This window comes from Aaosphaeria arxii, assembly GCF_010015735.1.
Source record: "Aaosphaeria arxii CBS 175.79 unplaced genomic scaffold BU24scaffold_9, whole genome shotgun sequence".
NCBI classification, from domain to species: domain Eukaryota; kingdom Fungi; phylum Ascomycota; class Dothideomycetes; order Pleosporales; genus Aaosphaeria; species Aaosphaeria arxii.
Genome location: NW_022983482.1, coordinates 1206688 through 1221213, shown reverse-complemented (window position 1 = coordinate 1221213; position 14526 = coordinate 1206688). Strand labels below are relative to the sequence as shown.

General features: G+C 49.2%; 6 protein-coding genes across 6 annotated transcripts; 1 reads left to right on the top strand and 5 right to left on the bottom strand.

Annotated features, from left to right (window-relative positions):
• Positions 1 to 234: 234 nt before the first annotated feature.
• On the bottom strand, positions 235 to 3072 carry BU24DRAFT_426753 (PIN domain-like protein). Its single transcript, XM_033529045.1, has 3 exons — positions 2819 to 3072; positions 2612 to 2759; positions 235 to 2548 (listed from the first exon to the last, which is right to left on the bottom strand). The coding sequence occupies exons 1-3, from the start codon at positions 2829 to 2831 to the stop codon at positions 529 to 531; spliced, it is 2181 nt and encodes a 726-aa protein (XP_033380008.1). The 5' UTR covers positions 2832 to 3072; the 3' UTR covers positions 235 to 528.
• A 207-nt stretch (positions 3073 to 3279) lies between these two features.
• Positions 3280 to 4319, top strand: BU24DRAFT_377021 (uncharacterized protein). The gene is made up of 2 exons (XM_033524636.1): positions 3280 to 3532; positions 3596 to 4319. The coding sequence occupies exons 1-2, from the start codon at positions 3355 to 3357 to the stop codon at positions 3961 to 3963; spliced, it is 546 nt and encodes a 181-aa protein (XP_033380007.1). The 5' UTR covers positions 3280 to 3354; the 3' UTR covers positions 3964 to 4319.
• Positions 4320 to 4470: 151 nt separating this feature from the next.
• Positions 4471 to 6372, bottom strand: BU24DRAFT_286704 (MFS general substrate transporter). Its single transcript, XM_033522775.1, has 3 exons — positions 5988 to 6372; positions 4781 to 5858; positions 4471 to 4718 (listed from the first exon to the last, which is right to left on the bottom strand). Exons 1-3 carry the CDS (start codon positions 6176 to 6178, stop codon positions 4497 to 4499), a joined length of 1491 nt encoding a protein of 496 aa, XP_033380006.1. The 5' UTR covers positions 6179 to 6372; the 3' UTR covers positions 4471 to 4496.
• Positions 6373 to 7272: 900 nt separating this feature from the next.
• Positions 7273 to 10777, bottom strand: BU24DRAFT_436043 (nicotinate-nucleotide diphosphorylase; the record flags this gene model as incomplete). The annotated part of the gene is made up of 8 exons (XM_033530135.1): positions 7273 to 7521; positions 7574 to 7901; positions 7953 to 8118; positions 8168 to 8285; positions 8335 to 8891; positions 9763 to 10256; positions 10309 to 10403; positions 10613 to 10777. The coding sequence occupies 8 exons, from the start codon at positions 10775 to 10777 to the stop codon at positions 7273 to 7275; spliced, it is 2172 nt and encodes a 723-aa protein (XP_033380005.1).
• A 217-nt stretch (positions 10778 to 10994) lies between these two features.
• Positions 10995 to 12050, bottom strand: BU24DRAFT_426748 (ClpP/crotonase). Its single transcript, XM_033529044.1, has one exon. The coding sequence runs from the start codon at positions 11773 to 11775 to the stop codon at positions 11104 to 11106; it is 672 nt and encodes a 223-aa protein (XP_033380004.1). The 5' UTR covers positions 11776 to 12050; the 3' UTR covers positions 10995 to 11103.
• A 565-nt stretch (positions 12051 to 12615) lies between these two features.
• Positions 12616 to 13807, bottom strand: BU24DRAFT_454167 (uncharacterized protein; the record flags this gene model as incomplete). The annotated part of the gene is made up of 2 exons (XM_033531301.1): positions 13359 to 13807; positions 12616 to 13295 (listed from the first exon to the last, which is right to left on the bottom strand). Exons 1-2 carry the CDS (start codon positions 13633 to 13635, stop codon positions 12616 to 12618), a joined length of 957 nt encoding a protein of 318 aa, XP_033380003.1. The 5' UTR covers positions 13636 to 13807.
• Positions 13808 to 14526: the final 719 nt, after the last annotated feature.

Below are 14526 nucleotides of genomic sequence, written 5' to 3'. Positions count from 1 at the left end.
ATGTTGTGATTGTGCTTTGTTGTGAACGTTGTTAGGGCCAGACAAGGGAAAAGAACAAAGGGAATGCAAATGATCCTTTCAGATATTTGTAGCATTGTCACTGAAGTCGCATTGACAAGTGCGAGTAGATAGATTGGCTGTACTAGCTGCGTCGTTCAGGGTCTTCGTCAAGTCACGTACACATCGTAAGAGTTTCTAGGTCACTGATACTGCACCGAATACGGATCAAAAGATTGCAATGATGTCCAAATTTTTGAGAATAGAGAGTCATTAATGTGGGTATCCCGATCTGTGTACTATAACCATCCCAGCTTATGCATAGTGCTTGAACGCCTCAAGGGTATCCTCTGTGTAAGAAAAAATTGTGAAACCGGATATCAGCTGCTTTTTCCCCTCGCTGATTCAAAAAATATCCTGTTGAAATAAACAATTGTTTTAGCTTGGCGCCATGACCTGTAGCAAAGGTCATAGACATCGCAATAATCCGCTGTATAATGTACTGAATCACATATGAGTATGTTGAATGGTCTAACCAACATATGCGAATCGATCTAGGCTCAGAATAGGCCTGCGTGGCGAGCCATCGCTCTCGCCATCGCTATCAGGGACGAACATATCCTCACTGCCACGGAGCTGGAGCCTTTGGGGCTTTGGCGGTGCAGCAACAGGGGACGAGTTTGGTATAACTGTGGTATTCTTTGCCTCGGCAGCAACAACAACTTGAGCCTCCATGCTAGCCCAAGCAGCATGCTCGAGCTCACCGACCTCATCTTCAGGAGTCGCTGCCGTTTTCTCCGACGAGGCCTTCTCTACGGTTTCACATTTTGGAGAAGCATCCGTGATGGCTGAACCTGACGCAGTAGGCATCTCAGAAGGAACGTTTCCTGCCATCTTCAGAGCATGATAGGAGAACTTGGAGCGCAGGCTTTTCACTTGAGATGATAGTGCTTTGGTGAATGGCGTATCGAGCGACGACTCCGGTGCAGGGCTACCAAAAGATGTTGCTGGCGTAAGGGTTCCAGTTGACTCCTGCGAAAGTTCTGCTGTGCTCGTTGATGCGATGGTAGACTGTGAATCGGCACTGGCAAGGCTCGAACGAGTTTCATCTTCCGTGAAGACAGCCAACTTCTTTTTCTTCTTAGGGCGTTTGGCCGATTCTTGAGTGGAAGCAAGGATAGCCATTGCTTCCTCAATTGAGTCATCGGAGTACAATTCGAAATCATTGCTCGACTTTCTATGCTTTTTGCTGTTTCGTAGAGATGGGCTGGGTTCTGTGATGGAGGGCTCGAAGAATGGGCTCCGTTCCTCTCCATGCTTCGCACCAAGTGGAGTAATGAGAAAGTTGTCAGAGCACAAACGGTTTCTCTTAGCTGGCTGTGGAGCAGAGCGCCTGGTGAAAGATTCAGATACGGTCCGCCTCGGAGGTTGAGGTGCTGTCCTGGGAATCGCGGAACGCGCTTGCGTCAACAAAGGAGGCGCCATGACAGGATCCCAACTAGCATTTCGTTGTTGCTCGAGAAGAACTTGTTGGCTGGGCGATGGGGTGAAGATGTTGGGATCCAGCTCAGCAAGTGGTGTACGCTTTGGCTTGAAGAATGAGTCGATTGGCTTTGATCCCTTCATATCTGGAGTTTGAGCAGTGACTTGCGCCCTTGGTGATGGACGTAATGGCCTAGCGTTCGGCTTTTCCCTGAAGAGGACCGTGAGTGGCTCCTTTGAGTGAGGATGTAGATCCCCTCTTGCGACACCCACAGCAATATTTGCAGGTACCTCTGCACCGATATATGGCATTGCTAACACATCCACCCCAGATGCAGGATCCGTCAAGTTAACTAGCCGGTTGCTGTTAGGGCAGAAAACCCATTGGTAGAGGAACGTATTCTCCGCTTGGTAAAAGGCATCGAGGTAACCTGGAGCGACCTTATACTGGCCGTCGAATTGAGCTGCCTTGACCAGCCTCTCCACAGTCTTATGCTTACGTAGCATGCGATACGCTGTCTTCAATCCCATCTTGCCGATGCCGGGAAGATAATCACATCCGCTGAGCATAGCCATGCGTCGGAAGTCCGCATCTGACCAGCCTACCAAGCTGACCTCCCTACAAGCCGTGAAGTTGTCGCGGCAGATCTCGACGCACTCGCCGTACTTGTCGAGCTTGGTGAGGAGACGTTTTGCTCCGAAGACTAGAAGGTCGGAATCTTCCGACAGAATGCCATCGATAAGTCCCTGTCGCTCGAGGTAGGCAAGCTGCGAATCGGCCTCGTACGGAGCAACAACATATCGAATGTTGTGGTGCTTCAATTCCTCGATTAGCATGCGTGCCATTTCCGGCGTGACATCGACAGCCTTTTGTAATTCCATCTGGGCCTGAGAGGCCTTTCCGACTTTTAATAGTTCCAACCCGAGTCGCTTGCCCTCCTTCCTCCTCTCAGATCTTTCTTTCTCGGTTCCCGCTTTGCTGGGAAGATAATCGCCGTCGAATACAATGAAAGGTGTTATACCAAAATGGATCAACATGCGAACTCGGTTCATCGCAAAATCAACATATCTAAGAGGCGTATCTGGTGAGCGAAGTTCACTGTCAAGTGACGTGATTAATGTAAATACATACTTAGTGGTAGGTTTATCGAGCGCTAGATCGATGGCACAAGCAGCAGTGCCTCGATGAAGCCAGCCATACGCATCGACACCAATGGTCTGGCCGGAGAATTTCTTGAGTGAACATGGCCTCTGAATAGACTTGAGAAGCGGTAGAAGGCCTTCAAAGACATGTCAGTGGCTTGAGCAAGGTGAGCTTGTATGGCTCTAATATACACACCTGAGATACCCATTGTGGAGACTTTGCTGCCTGTCGAGCTGTATTCAAGCAGTAGACCGAATCGGTGGTGGTGGTGGCTAAGAGAGCATACTGAAAGGGTGTGGAAGAGGAGAGGCGCTCAAGTACGTAGCAATCTAGGGTGGTCTGTGATGTAACAGAGCAGGTACAATAGGCAGGCAACTAAAGGTACAATAGAAGAGGGGAGGTCGGGGGGGCGCTTAAGTAAGGGACTGCAAGTAAAGTGAAGTGAAGTGAAGAAGTATTCGTGACCGCCAGCTGTTGGTTCGACGATTCGTCCTGTGTGACGCGTGGGGACGAATGCAAGGGCTCGACGCGACATTCTCGATGGTCACAGCCAATCAGTCAAATCCCCAAGCCACTAAGCCCTATCTATATCCCTGCCCATGCCCTGACGCCGACTTGCCGACCCCACCAAAATTTTTGGAACCGTGACCATCAATCGAACATTCACTCTCTAAAAAAGCCAACATACAATACAATACCCTACCTTACGCACCTTCAGACAGTACCACAACATGCCTTTAACTAGCAATCGCTTGTCAAAAGTGCAAAAGCACATCACGAAGAAGAAGGGTAAAGATCTAAATCTCCATGAGAACAGCCGCGACACAAAGCGACTTCACAGTGCCCATATGCGAGACAATAAACTCAACCGACTGGCCTCAGTCCGGGAAAAGCAGAACAGACCATTTCGTAAGTTTCTTTGCCCCTTTGCCATCCATTTGCGGGGAGCTGTTCTAATTGTTGTGTGTGCAGTCCTCCGAATCAAATCCTTCCAATCGTACACAGTCGAACACGACGAGCCCTGCACAATCCCAGAACTTCAGCGCATGATCGAAGACTACCTCGGCCGCGATGACGATGAAATTTCGAAATTACAGGCTGAGCGCCGCGCTGGCAGGCCGCCCAGCACGCGGGAGACGCTTCTCAAACAGAATAGAGACGTCGAACAGGGCGAATACACATCCGGATTCTGGTTGCCGGAGTTGGAGGATATGGAGGTTTTGAAGAAGTTGAAGGCCTGGAACGGACAATGGGCGAATCTGGCGACAATGAAGTTCGTCAGACTGTCGAGGGATGGTGTCAAGAAGGAATCGAGTTTCCCGCCCAAGGGACTGTCGTGAGGAAGTTTTGATATACAAAAGATTGGTCAAACAACGATTTCGAACACGTGCGTTGTCCAACTCCTAGACGGCCTGAGACAGCCTGCGCAGCGTACCGTTCAAGACGTGAGGGAAAGTCATGAATCGAGTTCAAGTTACGACAATTGCCCCGGACGTTGCAAAGATTATGTTGGTAATGTCCTGTATAGTCCTCCAGACAGTCGAGAGAACGGGCAAAAAAGCCATCTCGCGGGCGCGAACTTTTGTTCGGCGATTTCACAATTGACTGAATGATGGAGTATAAAAGAGTGGAGATTTATATACCCAGTACAAGCGTACTCACAGACTATCAAGACAAGCAATTTAATGATTCCAACATATACCACTTCCCACCATTACCCACAGCTAACAACCAACATCTCGAGCCATACCAATTTGACTCAACCCCTACACCTCCTACTTCTGACTTGCCTCTCCTTCAACTTCTTCGAACCATGACCTAGCCCCTCTCCAAGCTAGATGCATGCCCCCTCATTCCTCATCCCTTCCTTCCCTTAGACGGCATATCTGAATTTGGGACTTTCATCACCCATTTCGGCGATCTCATGCTCATCCATACCCTCGATCAAATGATCCTCCTTTCCAGCCTCCCTCCTCGCATTGACCATTGAGAAGTACCGCCACATGACGGTGTAGATGATAATTGCAAACGCAACCATAGCCATAGTGACCGCATGACCGCGAATGAATCTCGGAGACTCGCCCTTTGGATAGAGCTATTCATCTGTTAGTACATTGCATCCGCAAAAGACGACGTGGCACCAAGTCGGAGACTTACGAAACTAGACATGATACCCGCACAATTTCCCATCGACAACTGCAGCCCCGTAGCTGTCGTTCGCTTGCCGTATCTTGGGCAATTCGTCGGCAGCCAAGCGAGCGGCAAACCGACAAAAACGTACAATCCCATCGCTACGAGGAAGCACCCCGCATAATGGACTGACGAACTGGTGTCGCTGATCAGAAGCGCGTAGCCGATGATACTCACGAGACCCAGCATTACCGTCCATAGTCCTCTCTTCTGTTGGTGGTCGGAGACCCTCGCAACGATGAGGTAGGTGATGGCGCCCAGAGCGTAGCAGGGGATGGTCAGGACTTGTACCATGGCAGTCGAAGCCCCGGGGTTGATACCGCGAATGATGGTCGGGAGGAAGGTCGAGTATCCGTAAAGCATACAATCACTGCCGAAGAGCGCAAGACAGAACGCCCATACCTTCCAGTCCTTTACTGCCTTCCTGACGTCCTCCCAGTGGAACTCGACGGCGCTCTTGGTGTATCCTGTTTGCAGCGTCAGACGGCGTACAGCTAGTGCGCGCTGTCGATCGTCGAGGAAGTACGCAGTCTGTGGGTTGTCGGGCAGAATCCACCAGGTAGCGATGCCGAGGACAAAGGTGGGAGCTCCTTCAATGATCATGATCCAGCGCCAGCCTGACTGTCCAGCGGTGCCGTGCATGTGACCGATTGCGAAGGCCAGGAGGCCACCACAAGCACCGGCGAGTGCGGCGGAGACGAAGAGGTACCCGATCCGGAGGGCAAGCTCACGCTTGGTGTAGAAGAAGGTGAGATAGATGGCCATCCCGGGAAAGAGACCTCCTTCTACAGCACCGAGAAAGAGACGGCAGACAAGGAGTCCGGCGTAGTTCTGGACAACGCCAGTGAGCGTGGCGACCGCGCCCCATGATACAGTGATGAAGGCGATCCAGCGGGAGGGACGCAGTTTCTTGAGTACCAGGTTGGACGGGACCTCTGATAAGATGTACGTCACGAAGAGAATCGAAACAGCAGTCTGAAATTGATTTGGGCTGAGATTGAGATCTGATTCGAGATCATACAGTCGAGCATTGCCAATGTTGACACTAGGGATTTTGTTAGCCCTAGGACTTTTACAGTGCCACTAGTGTTTGATGTAATCAAGGAGTCAAAGTTCTTCTCGATGTCATTCACGTCTTATGTTGCACGCAAGAAATACTGAAGCGCCGACTTACCGATCGAGGAAACTGAGCAGATACAACAGCATGACCACAGGGATCAGGAACAGATCCAACTTCCGTACCAACTTCGCCTCCTCAATGGGGTCTATCTCTTGAATCAGGCCTTCGACATCAGTGTCCTCAAAGTCGGTGGTCCCAGGCGTGGCGATTGGCTCCTCGCCCATGGCTTTGTTGAAGCCACTCATGACTTTTTCGAGGCTTGTTCTCGTGATAGAGAGGTTCAGTGGTGTATATTGCTTTGTAAATGGCAATCAATCAGATCAACCGTAAGGGGTGCCCCACTGGTTCGCTCTTGAAGAGAAATGCTATATTTAGTTGATAGCTTGATGTTGACTTAGATCGGATTATACGCGCAGAACGCTGACGGTGTTTGCGTCACAAAGTCAGAGGAATTGACGAGAAGTAGGTGTTCGTAGGAAGGACATATTCTGTGTGTTTAGGTGTGAATGTTGTTTCTGTGGTTCAAGACTGAACTGTAATGGTGATGGGAAGAAGGGAGAAGAGTCTCATATACGAAGGGGCGACATCGGTCTTATATTGTCCCAAGGAGGTAAGTAGTCATCCGGTCAGTCAGTCAGTCAAGTCGGAAAAAAATGGTCTCATTCCCTTTCCCGAGGACTTGAAAAAATGATAGACCCACTTGAGAAGATCCAGACGCGGGGCAATTGGGTGATGCAATAATGACGCTAACCATATAAGGCTGGCGTGTTAGATTCCATAGATAACCCAGACGACATCGCACCATCCTCATGCGCTCGGTTGTGGCATGTCTCTGCTACTTGTGCAATAACTCGTAAAGAAGTCAACTTTATGTCAGCCGGAGCATCTCTCTGACTATGATGAATACATAATTCGAATTTGAATATCTCGTATTAAGAGAAACTTCATCCTCCTGTTCGTCGGCGTTTGAGCACGACTCGGCGTTAGATGGCCGGTCTGCTTTATAAGCGAAACTGGTGGTTATTATTGCCAGGAAAAACATCCAGGCTAGTCAAGTTCAGTTGAACATTCTTGCTGCTCCTGAATCCTGTGTGTTCCGCAATAATTCAGCTTGTCCCAGACATCTGGGAAAGCTATCCGGATGGCTATCATCATGCTTGTTCGTGTCGCAGCTACCCATGCACAAGCAGTAGTGGGGTAGTTGTGTACGACTCGTTTGTAAATGTACTACACCCCATCTCGCATCTTGTGCCAAACTGTACACTTCTTGGCTCTCCGATCATGTGCACTCTGTCTTCAAGAAAGAGATTGCTTTCATCACAATCCGTGTTCATTGTGTTCAGGGAACATTCCGAGGTTGCATTTGAGTGAGACCGGGACTCCATTCCGGCATTGTGAGACCCGTGTAAATGTCGATCTGTGCGGACGGATTGATGGGCCATATCAGTTCGTCGCGGGGTATATCGATCTCATCATTCGCATCCGGCTCAGGTGGTAGAGTTACATGAGGGTTTCCGGAGAGCGTCGCACGAGCAACATAACGCACTTCCTTGGCCATTTTCTTTGCTAAAGGCCAGAATGTTCCCATCTGGAGTGCTAATCAGTCTCCATGCACTGCTTAATTGGACGGGCTTTCTTACCTGACTTAGATAGCCAATGCTAAGTCGGATCCTGTCGCGTGCAATCGACTGTGCGCGATCTTCTAACAAAATGTTACAGGCGGATATCTGGGCTGTTGCGAGTGTTGCCGTGATACACAGTGTGAAGAGATTGTGCCGTTCAGCTGCACACGGGATGGCGAGAAGTCTTGTCTGCATCTCCGCGGCTTTGAGCGCTCGAGCTGTATGTGCACCTCGCCCGTTATTCGGAGATTCGAGGAATGGAACTGGTGACGCGAAGCTCTCTGTTGACAACTCCTCAAGACTGTACGCTAATGATGACAAAGGTCTGTGGAGGCTTGTTTGGAGTCTAAAGGTGTTATTGATCATTCTTATGATGTTGGCGCGAGTAAGTACTTACACGATACAGCTCATATGCGCCATAAACATCACCTCATCCACGGACCCATCTGGTTTTACAGCGTCTCTTTTGCACGCCGGCAGTAACGACCGCCAAATGGCCACTTTTGTGTCGGCAGACGCAATCAAAGCTTCTGAAAACTGCCCTGTCTCCGTGAAAACTCGCACTGCTTATGTTAACTCGAGGATCAAGGGTCATCGCATGAAGAATCTTACTGATATGAGCAACTACCCTTCCAATGTCATACATGTACGCAAGAGAAGAGAAGACAATTTCTTCGTCCGCAAATTCTCTGACCTCGTACTCGGATAGCGGGGTTGGGGTCGGTATTTGCTGTCATCTATTAGAAGTGCATACATCATTTCAAGACGTTGGAACATACCCCCGTTACATAGAGGTCATCATCACATGGCAAATCAAGAAAATTGGCAACATCTCTCATACCATAAATAGGGGAATTCACAACAACCGCGAAATGCTGATCGGTGATCAACAAGAAATAGTACGTTCTCCGGAAGGATTCTTCCAATACCGGATTACCCTCGCCGTGGAGCTGGGCGAAATCCTTGTGGTTGATACGCAATTCCACGGCCAGTTCGATCGCGCGGTCAAGCATCTTTCGAGATTCTGGCCGGCGGTCCATGTGGTGTTGGGCTGTTGCGAACATCAACAGCGCTTGTATCGTGAATCCGGTCCTTGGAATGTTTGGCTGGCAAAGAGCCTGATAAGCAGCCTCGTAGTATGGTTCTGTGGGTGTCCAAGGAGCGTATACTGATCCGACGAAATGCATGGACAGTAAGAGGAGTTCCATGCCGTGGGTTCCTCTAAGTGCAACGAATTGTTGTGGCATGGTATATGGATGTGCTGGGAAGAAGTTCTCATAGTAGAGATCCACCAACCGGTCCGTACTGATCGCAAATGACATAGCACCTGCAGTATCTAGAATGGGATTTGTGATGTTCAAGTTTTGCAGATTTGGTACTGTGAGTTGGTCATGTTGCTCACTCGTTGTAGATCCCGAGGATCCATTTGAGGATGTTGCAGGCGTCTCATCAGATTGCAGGCATTTTTCGCGCTCCTGCTGCTGCTTTAGCTTGAGTCGTCGCGCAGCGAGTGCGGCTTTGTCCAATCCTCCTCTTCGCGACTTTTGATAATTACATTCCTTTCCATCTCTTCGACATCGATTGCAGATTGGCTGTGTAGCATCGCATTTGACATGACGGCCCCGGCACTGAATGCAAGCTAATGCGACACGGTCTAAGCGCCTGGGATCCGGTGTTGTTGTCGTTGGTGTTGCTGAGTCCATTGTGTTTGATCGTGTTGCCACGGTTCCGTCACTGAAGTATAAAAAGATTGACCAAGATGAGGACTAGTTTAGCGTTTCCCCAATGCGCGCCCGCTTCATGAAGAATATCCCAACGCCCTGTACTGAGTCATAGCGAGTAAGTAATGAGTGTACGGAACTTGGACAAGAGAAAATGGCTGATGATGCTCTTTGAGCTGAAGGATGCTGTGCTCGGTTCCAAGCCGAGCTTTGAGCCCATCGTGCGCTAAGCCAATCAGGCTCATCGGGAACCAGCGGGACGTAATCGGTGAATCGGCCTTCGTTCAATGCGACAATCGATCTGACTTCAAACAAATTTTGATTGATATATGTTATATTTATGGTAAATTTATACAGAAGCTGTGGACTCGTTCCGGATTACGAGAGATAGTTCCGCATCTCACACAGCCAAACTTTCACCACTTCCCTTCGCAGTTCCACTACCCTTGGGGACAATCTTTAATGAGAAATCCACATGCTTGACACCTTGATGGATGCTGCTCGTGCTCACGATATCGATGTCTCCGCAAACATAACCTTCAACATTTTCTTCCGTCAACCCTCCGCTGACCTCTACCAAGAATGCTTTCCTGTCGCCAGTGCCCCTTCCCCACTTATCCTTCAACTGTGCTGCGGCTACCTTGACACCGTCAGGCGTGAAGTTATCCAACATGACAATGTCGGCACCAGCTGCAATGGCTTCGTCGGCTTCTTCAAAGCTTTGGCATTCGACTTCCACCTTGATGGCAAAGCCTCCAGCAGATTTGGCTGCGCGCACAGCGTTCGTGATGCTCCCAGCTGCAACGATGTGATTGTCCTTGAGCATCGTCATCGCAGACAAGTCAACGCGGTGCGCATCGACACCTCCAACTAACATGCCATATTTCTCAACGACGCGGAAGCCAGGAGTTGTTTTGCGAGTTCCGGCAAGAATGTTAGGGTAGCCAGCTTTTCGCAATAGCGTCAATAGACGTGCTGATCTTACGCCAAGGTTAGTATCCGTGATGTGTTTCAGAGGCGGTGAAATGGTACTTTGTAGCAATTCCTGAGCATCTTGCCAGAGTGTTGAGAGCGACTCTCTCACCGAGAAGCAATTTTCGAACAGGGCCTCGAACGGTGGCACAGTGCTTAATGGGGGAGAATGCATCTCCCTCCTTCACGTGCCATTCAACACTGTCGTTGTATTCAGAAAAGGTTCTGTAGACTTTGCATAAATTCGATAGATGACTCACGTGCAGTCCAATTGCTTGAAAACTTCATCGAAAAATGGAACTCCAGCGACGATTCCCTTCAATTTGTTAATATGGCACATTAATCAGATTTGGACGGATTGTACCTCGCTCTTTCCAAGGAGCTTGGCCTCTGAGATCTCCTCCCCCACCACAAACCCGCCATAGTCAAAGCTGGGAGTGTCTTCTTCCAGCCATTCCGACACTAAGCGTTTATAGGTCTGCGGCAGCAAATGTGCCACAGATCCGAATGCAGGTGCTCCTTCGGCCATTGTGGAAATCGAAGAGAAGGAAGGATGAATCTGCGAAGGTACCTGGGTATGTATGCTAAGGAAAGTGATACGTGGGGAGAGAACTGGTGGAGTGCATGAACCGCCGCCCCGGCTGTCGGCTGTTGCAGTGTTAGAGTTATCGATAAGCTTAAGGTTAGTGTCGGAACAAGCAGGATGGTCCCGCTGCACGGTCACTCCAGACTTCAAGACGTCAGACTTCAAACTTCAGACTTCGATGCCCAATTCCTCAACTAACAATGCTGTCTTAGGCCCTTCCTGAGAACCACGTCTCTTATGATCCCCTCTAACATGCGTATGGTTCCGTCCTATATCTTTGATTTGGTATCTTTCTTTCCAAAGGTCGCCATACTCGCCTTCGTTTCCTCCCTAGAGAACCGAATTAGAATATCTCTTCTCTCCCTTTCGCCGGCCTTTCTCCTTGAATCTAGATCATCCAATGCATCCTGCGTTAATGCCTTTGTCATATGTAAAGCCTCGGGGCTATAAGTGCCAATCATTTTCGCCTTCTCCAAGACCTTCTTCTGGAACTCTTCAGGCGAAGGAGCATCGATGACTGCCGTGATCAATCCCCCGACGTAGGCTTCCTGTGCTGACAGTCTATCTCCAGCCAACAGTAAAGCGTTCGCTCGGGGCTTCCCCATCACCTTGGGGAAGTTGTATGAGGAACCACCCTCCGGGACGATGCCAAGCGGCAGGAATGGCGTCTGAAAGAAGGCAGATTGGTGGGCATAGATGAGGTCAAAGTTGCTGAGCTGCGTGCAACCCCAGCCGATACTGGCACCGTGTACAGCGGCAATGAGCACCTTTGGGTAGTTGGTGAGGACTGCGGATAATGCACTCCCTGCGGCTACTTCAGCATCGATAGTGTCGCTTCCGCCCATCGCTCGCCCTTGGTTGCTGTCAGCTGTACGATTCAGAGCTACTGCTAGGTCTTGATTACCTGCACAATAGTGTTTGCCTTTTCCGGCCCTGGTCATGTTATATCAGAGTTCGTTTTCCCCTCTAATCGTTTGAGGCCTATGGACTTACACTACGATAACTCTCACGGCAGGCTCATCTCTAGCCCAAGCTAGAGCATCTCTAAGATCAAGATACTGCTGCGGAGTAAAAGCGTTGGATCTCTTCGGAGAATTGTAACTCAGCAATACTGTGCCTTCAGACAAGCGCTCAACCAGCACGTTTTGTAGCTCTGGGGCCATCTTCGTAATTGAAAATGATAGACTACATGAAACCTATATATGATAGTTCCTTCAAGTAACTGGAAATGACCTGCCTTTTGAGTTTTACTCAATATAATCAGATGCCAGTTCGCCATGTTATTACGTACAGATCGAGGGGGTGGTGCGGAGCTACCTCGGACATGCGACTCGTGCTATTCGACCACTGTAAGCGATGCGAGGGTGAACATCTTTCCTCGAAAAAGTCATCAGTATACCTACCGTGTGTACTGCGCAAATAAGAAGGTAAGGTCTTCATATCGGTAGAGAAGTCTGCAACCACAGCCAATTCACCATTCTCAGGTGTCTTAAGGAGTCGTTCGAAGGGTAACAGGATCTTACCTTATATCACATCTTCAATTATCAACTAAAAACACATAGTTGATAAGCAGAGATCGGTCAAGAAGAGAAGTTTCATGGTGTTTCTTATTGGATTGGTACATATATTATCTACAGTCATGGTAGCTGTTCAAAAGCTCTGGTTCCTAATTAGAAACCGGTGGCCGATCCGGGGGAGATGCTTCTAGAAGTGCGTACTTAAAGTCTCTTTTCTAAGAGACTCACTTTACCAATGTTAAGCACCTCATCGAAAGCGAAAGATCAAGGACGACGCTGGTGGGTAGCGTCTTCCTCCTGTCGATACTCGCAAGCCTCTTCAACGTCGATCGCACACATTCCAAAATCGAGGCCCTCCCCCTTGTTCTCGCAGTCTTGGGCCGACCGCAGGTTCCAATAGCCGCAGAAGCGGCATAGCCACTCACCGGCATATGGTTCCTTTTCTCTTGCGGCCTTGCCATCGGCCTCTTGTAAACACAAGGTGTGAGAGTATTTTCGGCCACGGCATCTGGTATGATCGTCCGGGTCCGAGTTATCGTAACCTTTGCACCGCTGATGGAACTTAGAGTTCCAGTTGTAGCATACGCGGCACTTCCAAGACCCGACCTTGGGCTCCTTGAGTGGCTTCACCCACTCATAAACCTTAGGCCTGGCGGCGACCTGCGAGCCATCCGCCTTCTTTGAGATCCGATGTTGCTTGTTTTTGCGCCTTTGTTTTGGTTGTCGCTCTATTTCAGGAACTTCTGCAGCTTTACGCTTGTTGAGGTTGGATGGTGCAGGTTGGTCGCCTAGATTCATACGAGATCCGAGAGTATTGATATGTTCAGCTCTTGGGCGAGATCGAGAAGGATTGTTCGGTGCTGTGTCGCTGCTTATAGCAGCCTCATCGGAATACGGCAGCAAATTTGAAGTCGACTCTGCCGGTGCTGTTGTCTCTGAAGGCCCTAAATCGGGGTTAGTGACGGCTACTGATTGAAAGACGGTTCGGCCTCGATTACAATACATACCTGTGATGGAATGGTGGTGGGGTTGCGCTTCAAAAACGGTTGAGATCTGTATGGATCTAGTTACGCCCGCCAACTGCTTATTTCCAAGGAGCCGCTCCCGAGTGCTCTTTAGAGTCTCGTCGTCCATCTGTATCATGCAAAGCATGGCCTTGCGAATAGCTACATCGTCTTCACGGAGGCCCCAGAGGGCACTGTCAACACGACGGACTACATCCACCTTCTCGGCTGCAGTAAGAGAGTCGAAGGAATCCTCAGCGGTGGCCTCGCGATCGGACATTTTTTCTCAAAGTGATCTGTAGTAGGAAAAAGGAATGGAACAAGTGGGATCAAACATGGATCCCTTAGGAGAGATTTCTAGGTGATGAAGAAATTGGGAGGAAGGGAGGAAGGTTTTGGAGGGGGGCGGGTCAGTTGGTAGTTAAGCAGTAGAGGGGGACAGGTGAAGGTAGCGAAGTAAAGGCAGGGCATGATTTTGTGACCGAAACCCGCCCACCTTTACTTAGATGTTAATTTCCCTACCCAATAACTCGGATTTACTCCGTATGCTTCGCCGCTCGGTGTCTATAATTCTGAGGACACTGTGCCATGTAACTAAATAATGAGAGTGATCACACTCAATCACAAATGGTCCTTAATCAAAACGCCACTGTCGGATCTGCCATTGAGGATAAATGCTTGCGTGTAAGATGCTACGATTGGAACAGGTTATGAAGTATAGAATTTGCTTCTTCTAGAACTGCGTGATGAACAGCATCGGCTGTCTGGTTGAGTCCTGATTCAAAAGTCTTCTGGGCCGGCCAATTCAAGTATTTGGAACCGAATTGTAGGACCTCAAGAACAAGGATCATAAGAAATAGCTACGTATACAAGATGAAATAGTGAGATTCGCATAATTTGTATAGAGTAAGCAGACCTCAGGCCTGAGCTCTGTCAAAATCTGCATTGGGTCTCGATCAGCCTACAATCGCTGCACGAGTGAAGTTAGCAGCCTCACCTACGCACATGATCTAGATACAGTGAGTGTATATAAAATTGATCATTAAACTACCTAACGGTCTATATAAGGTTCAAAACTTAGGAGTCTAATATTAATCAAAAAGAAACGTATGGTAAAGTTGTGTGGATGGTCAGACCACAACTACTACCTAGCTTTCCCGGGCTAGGAGCT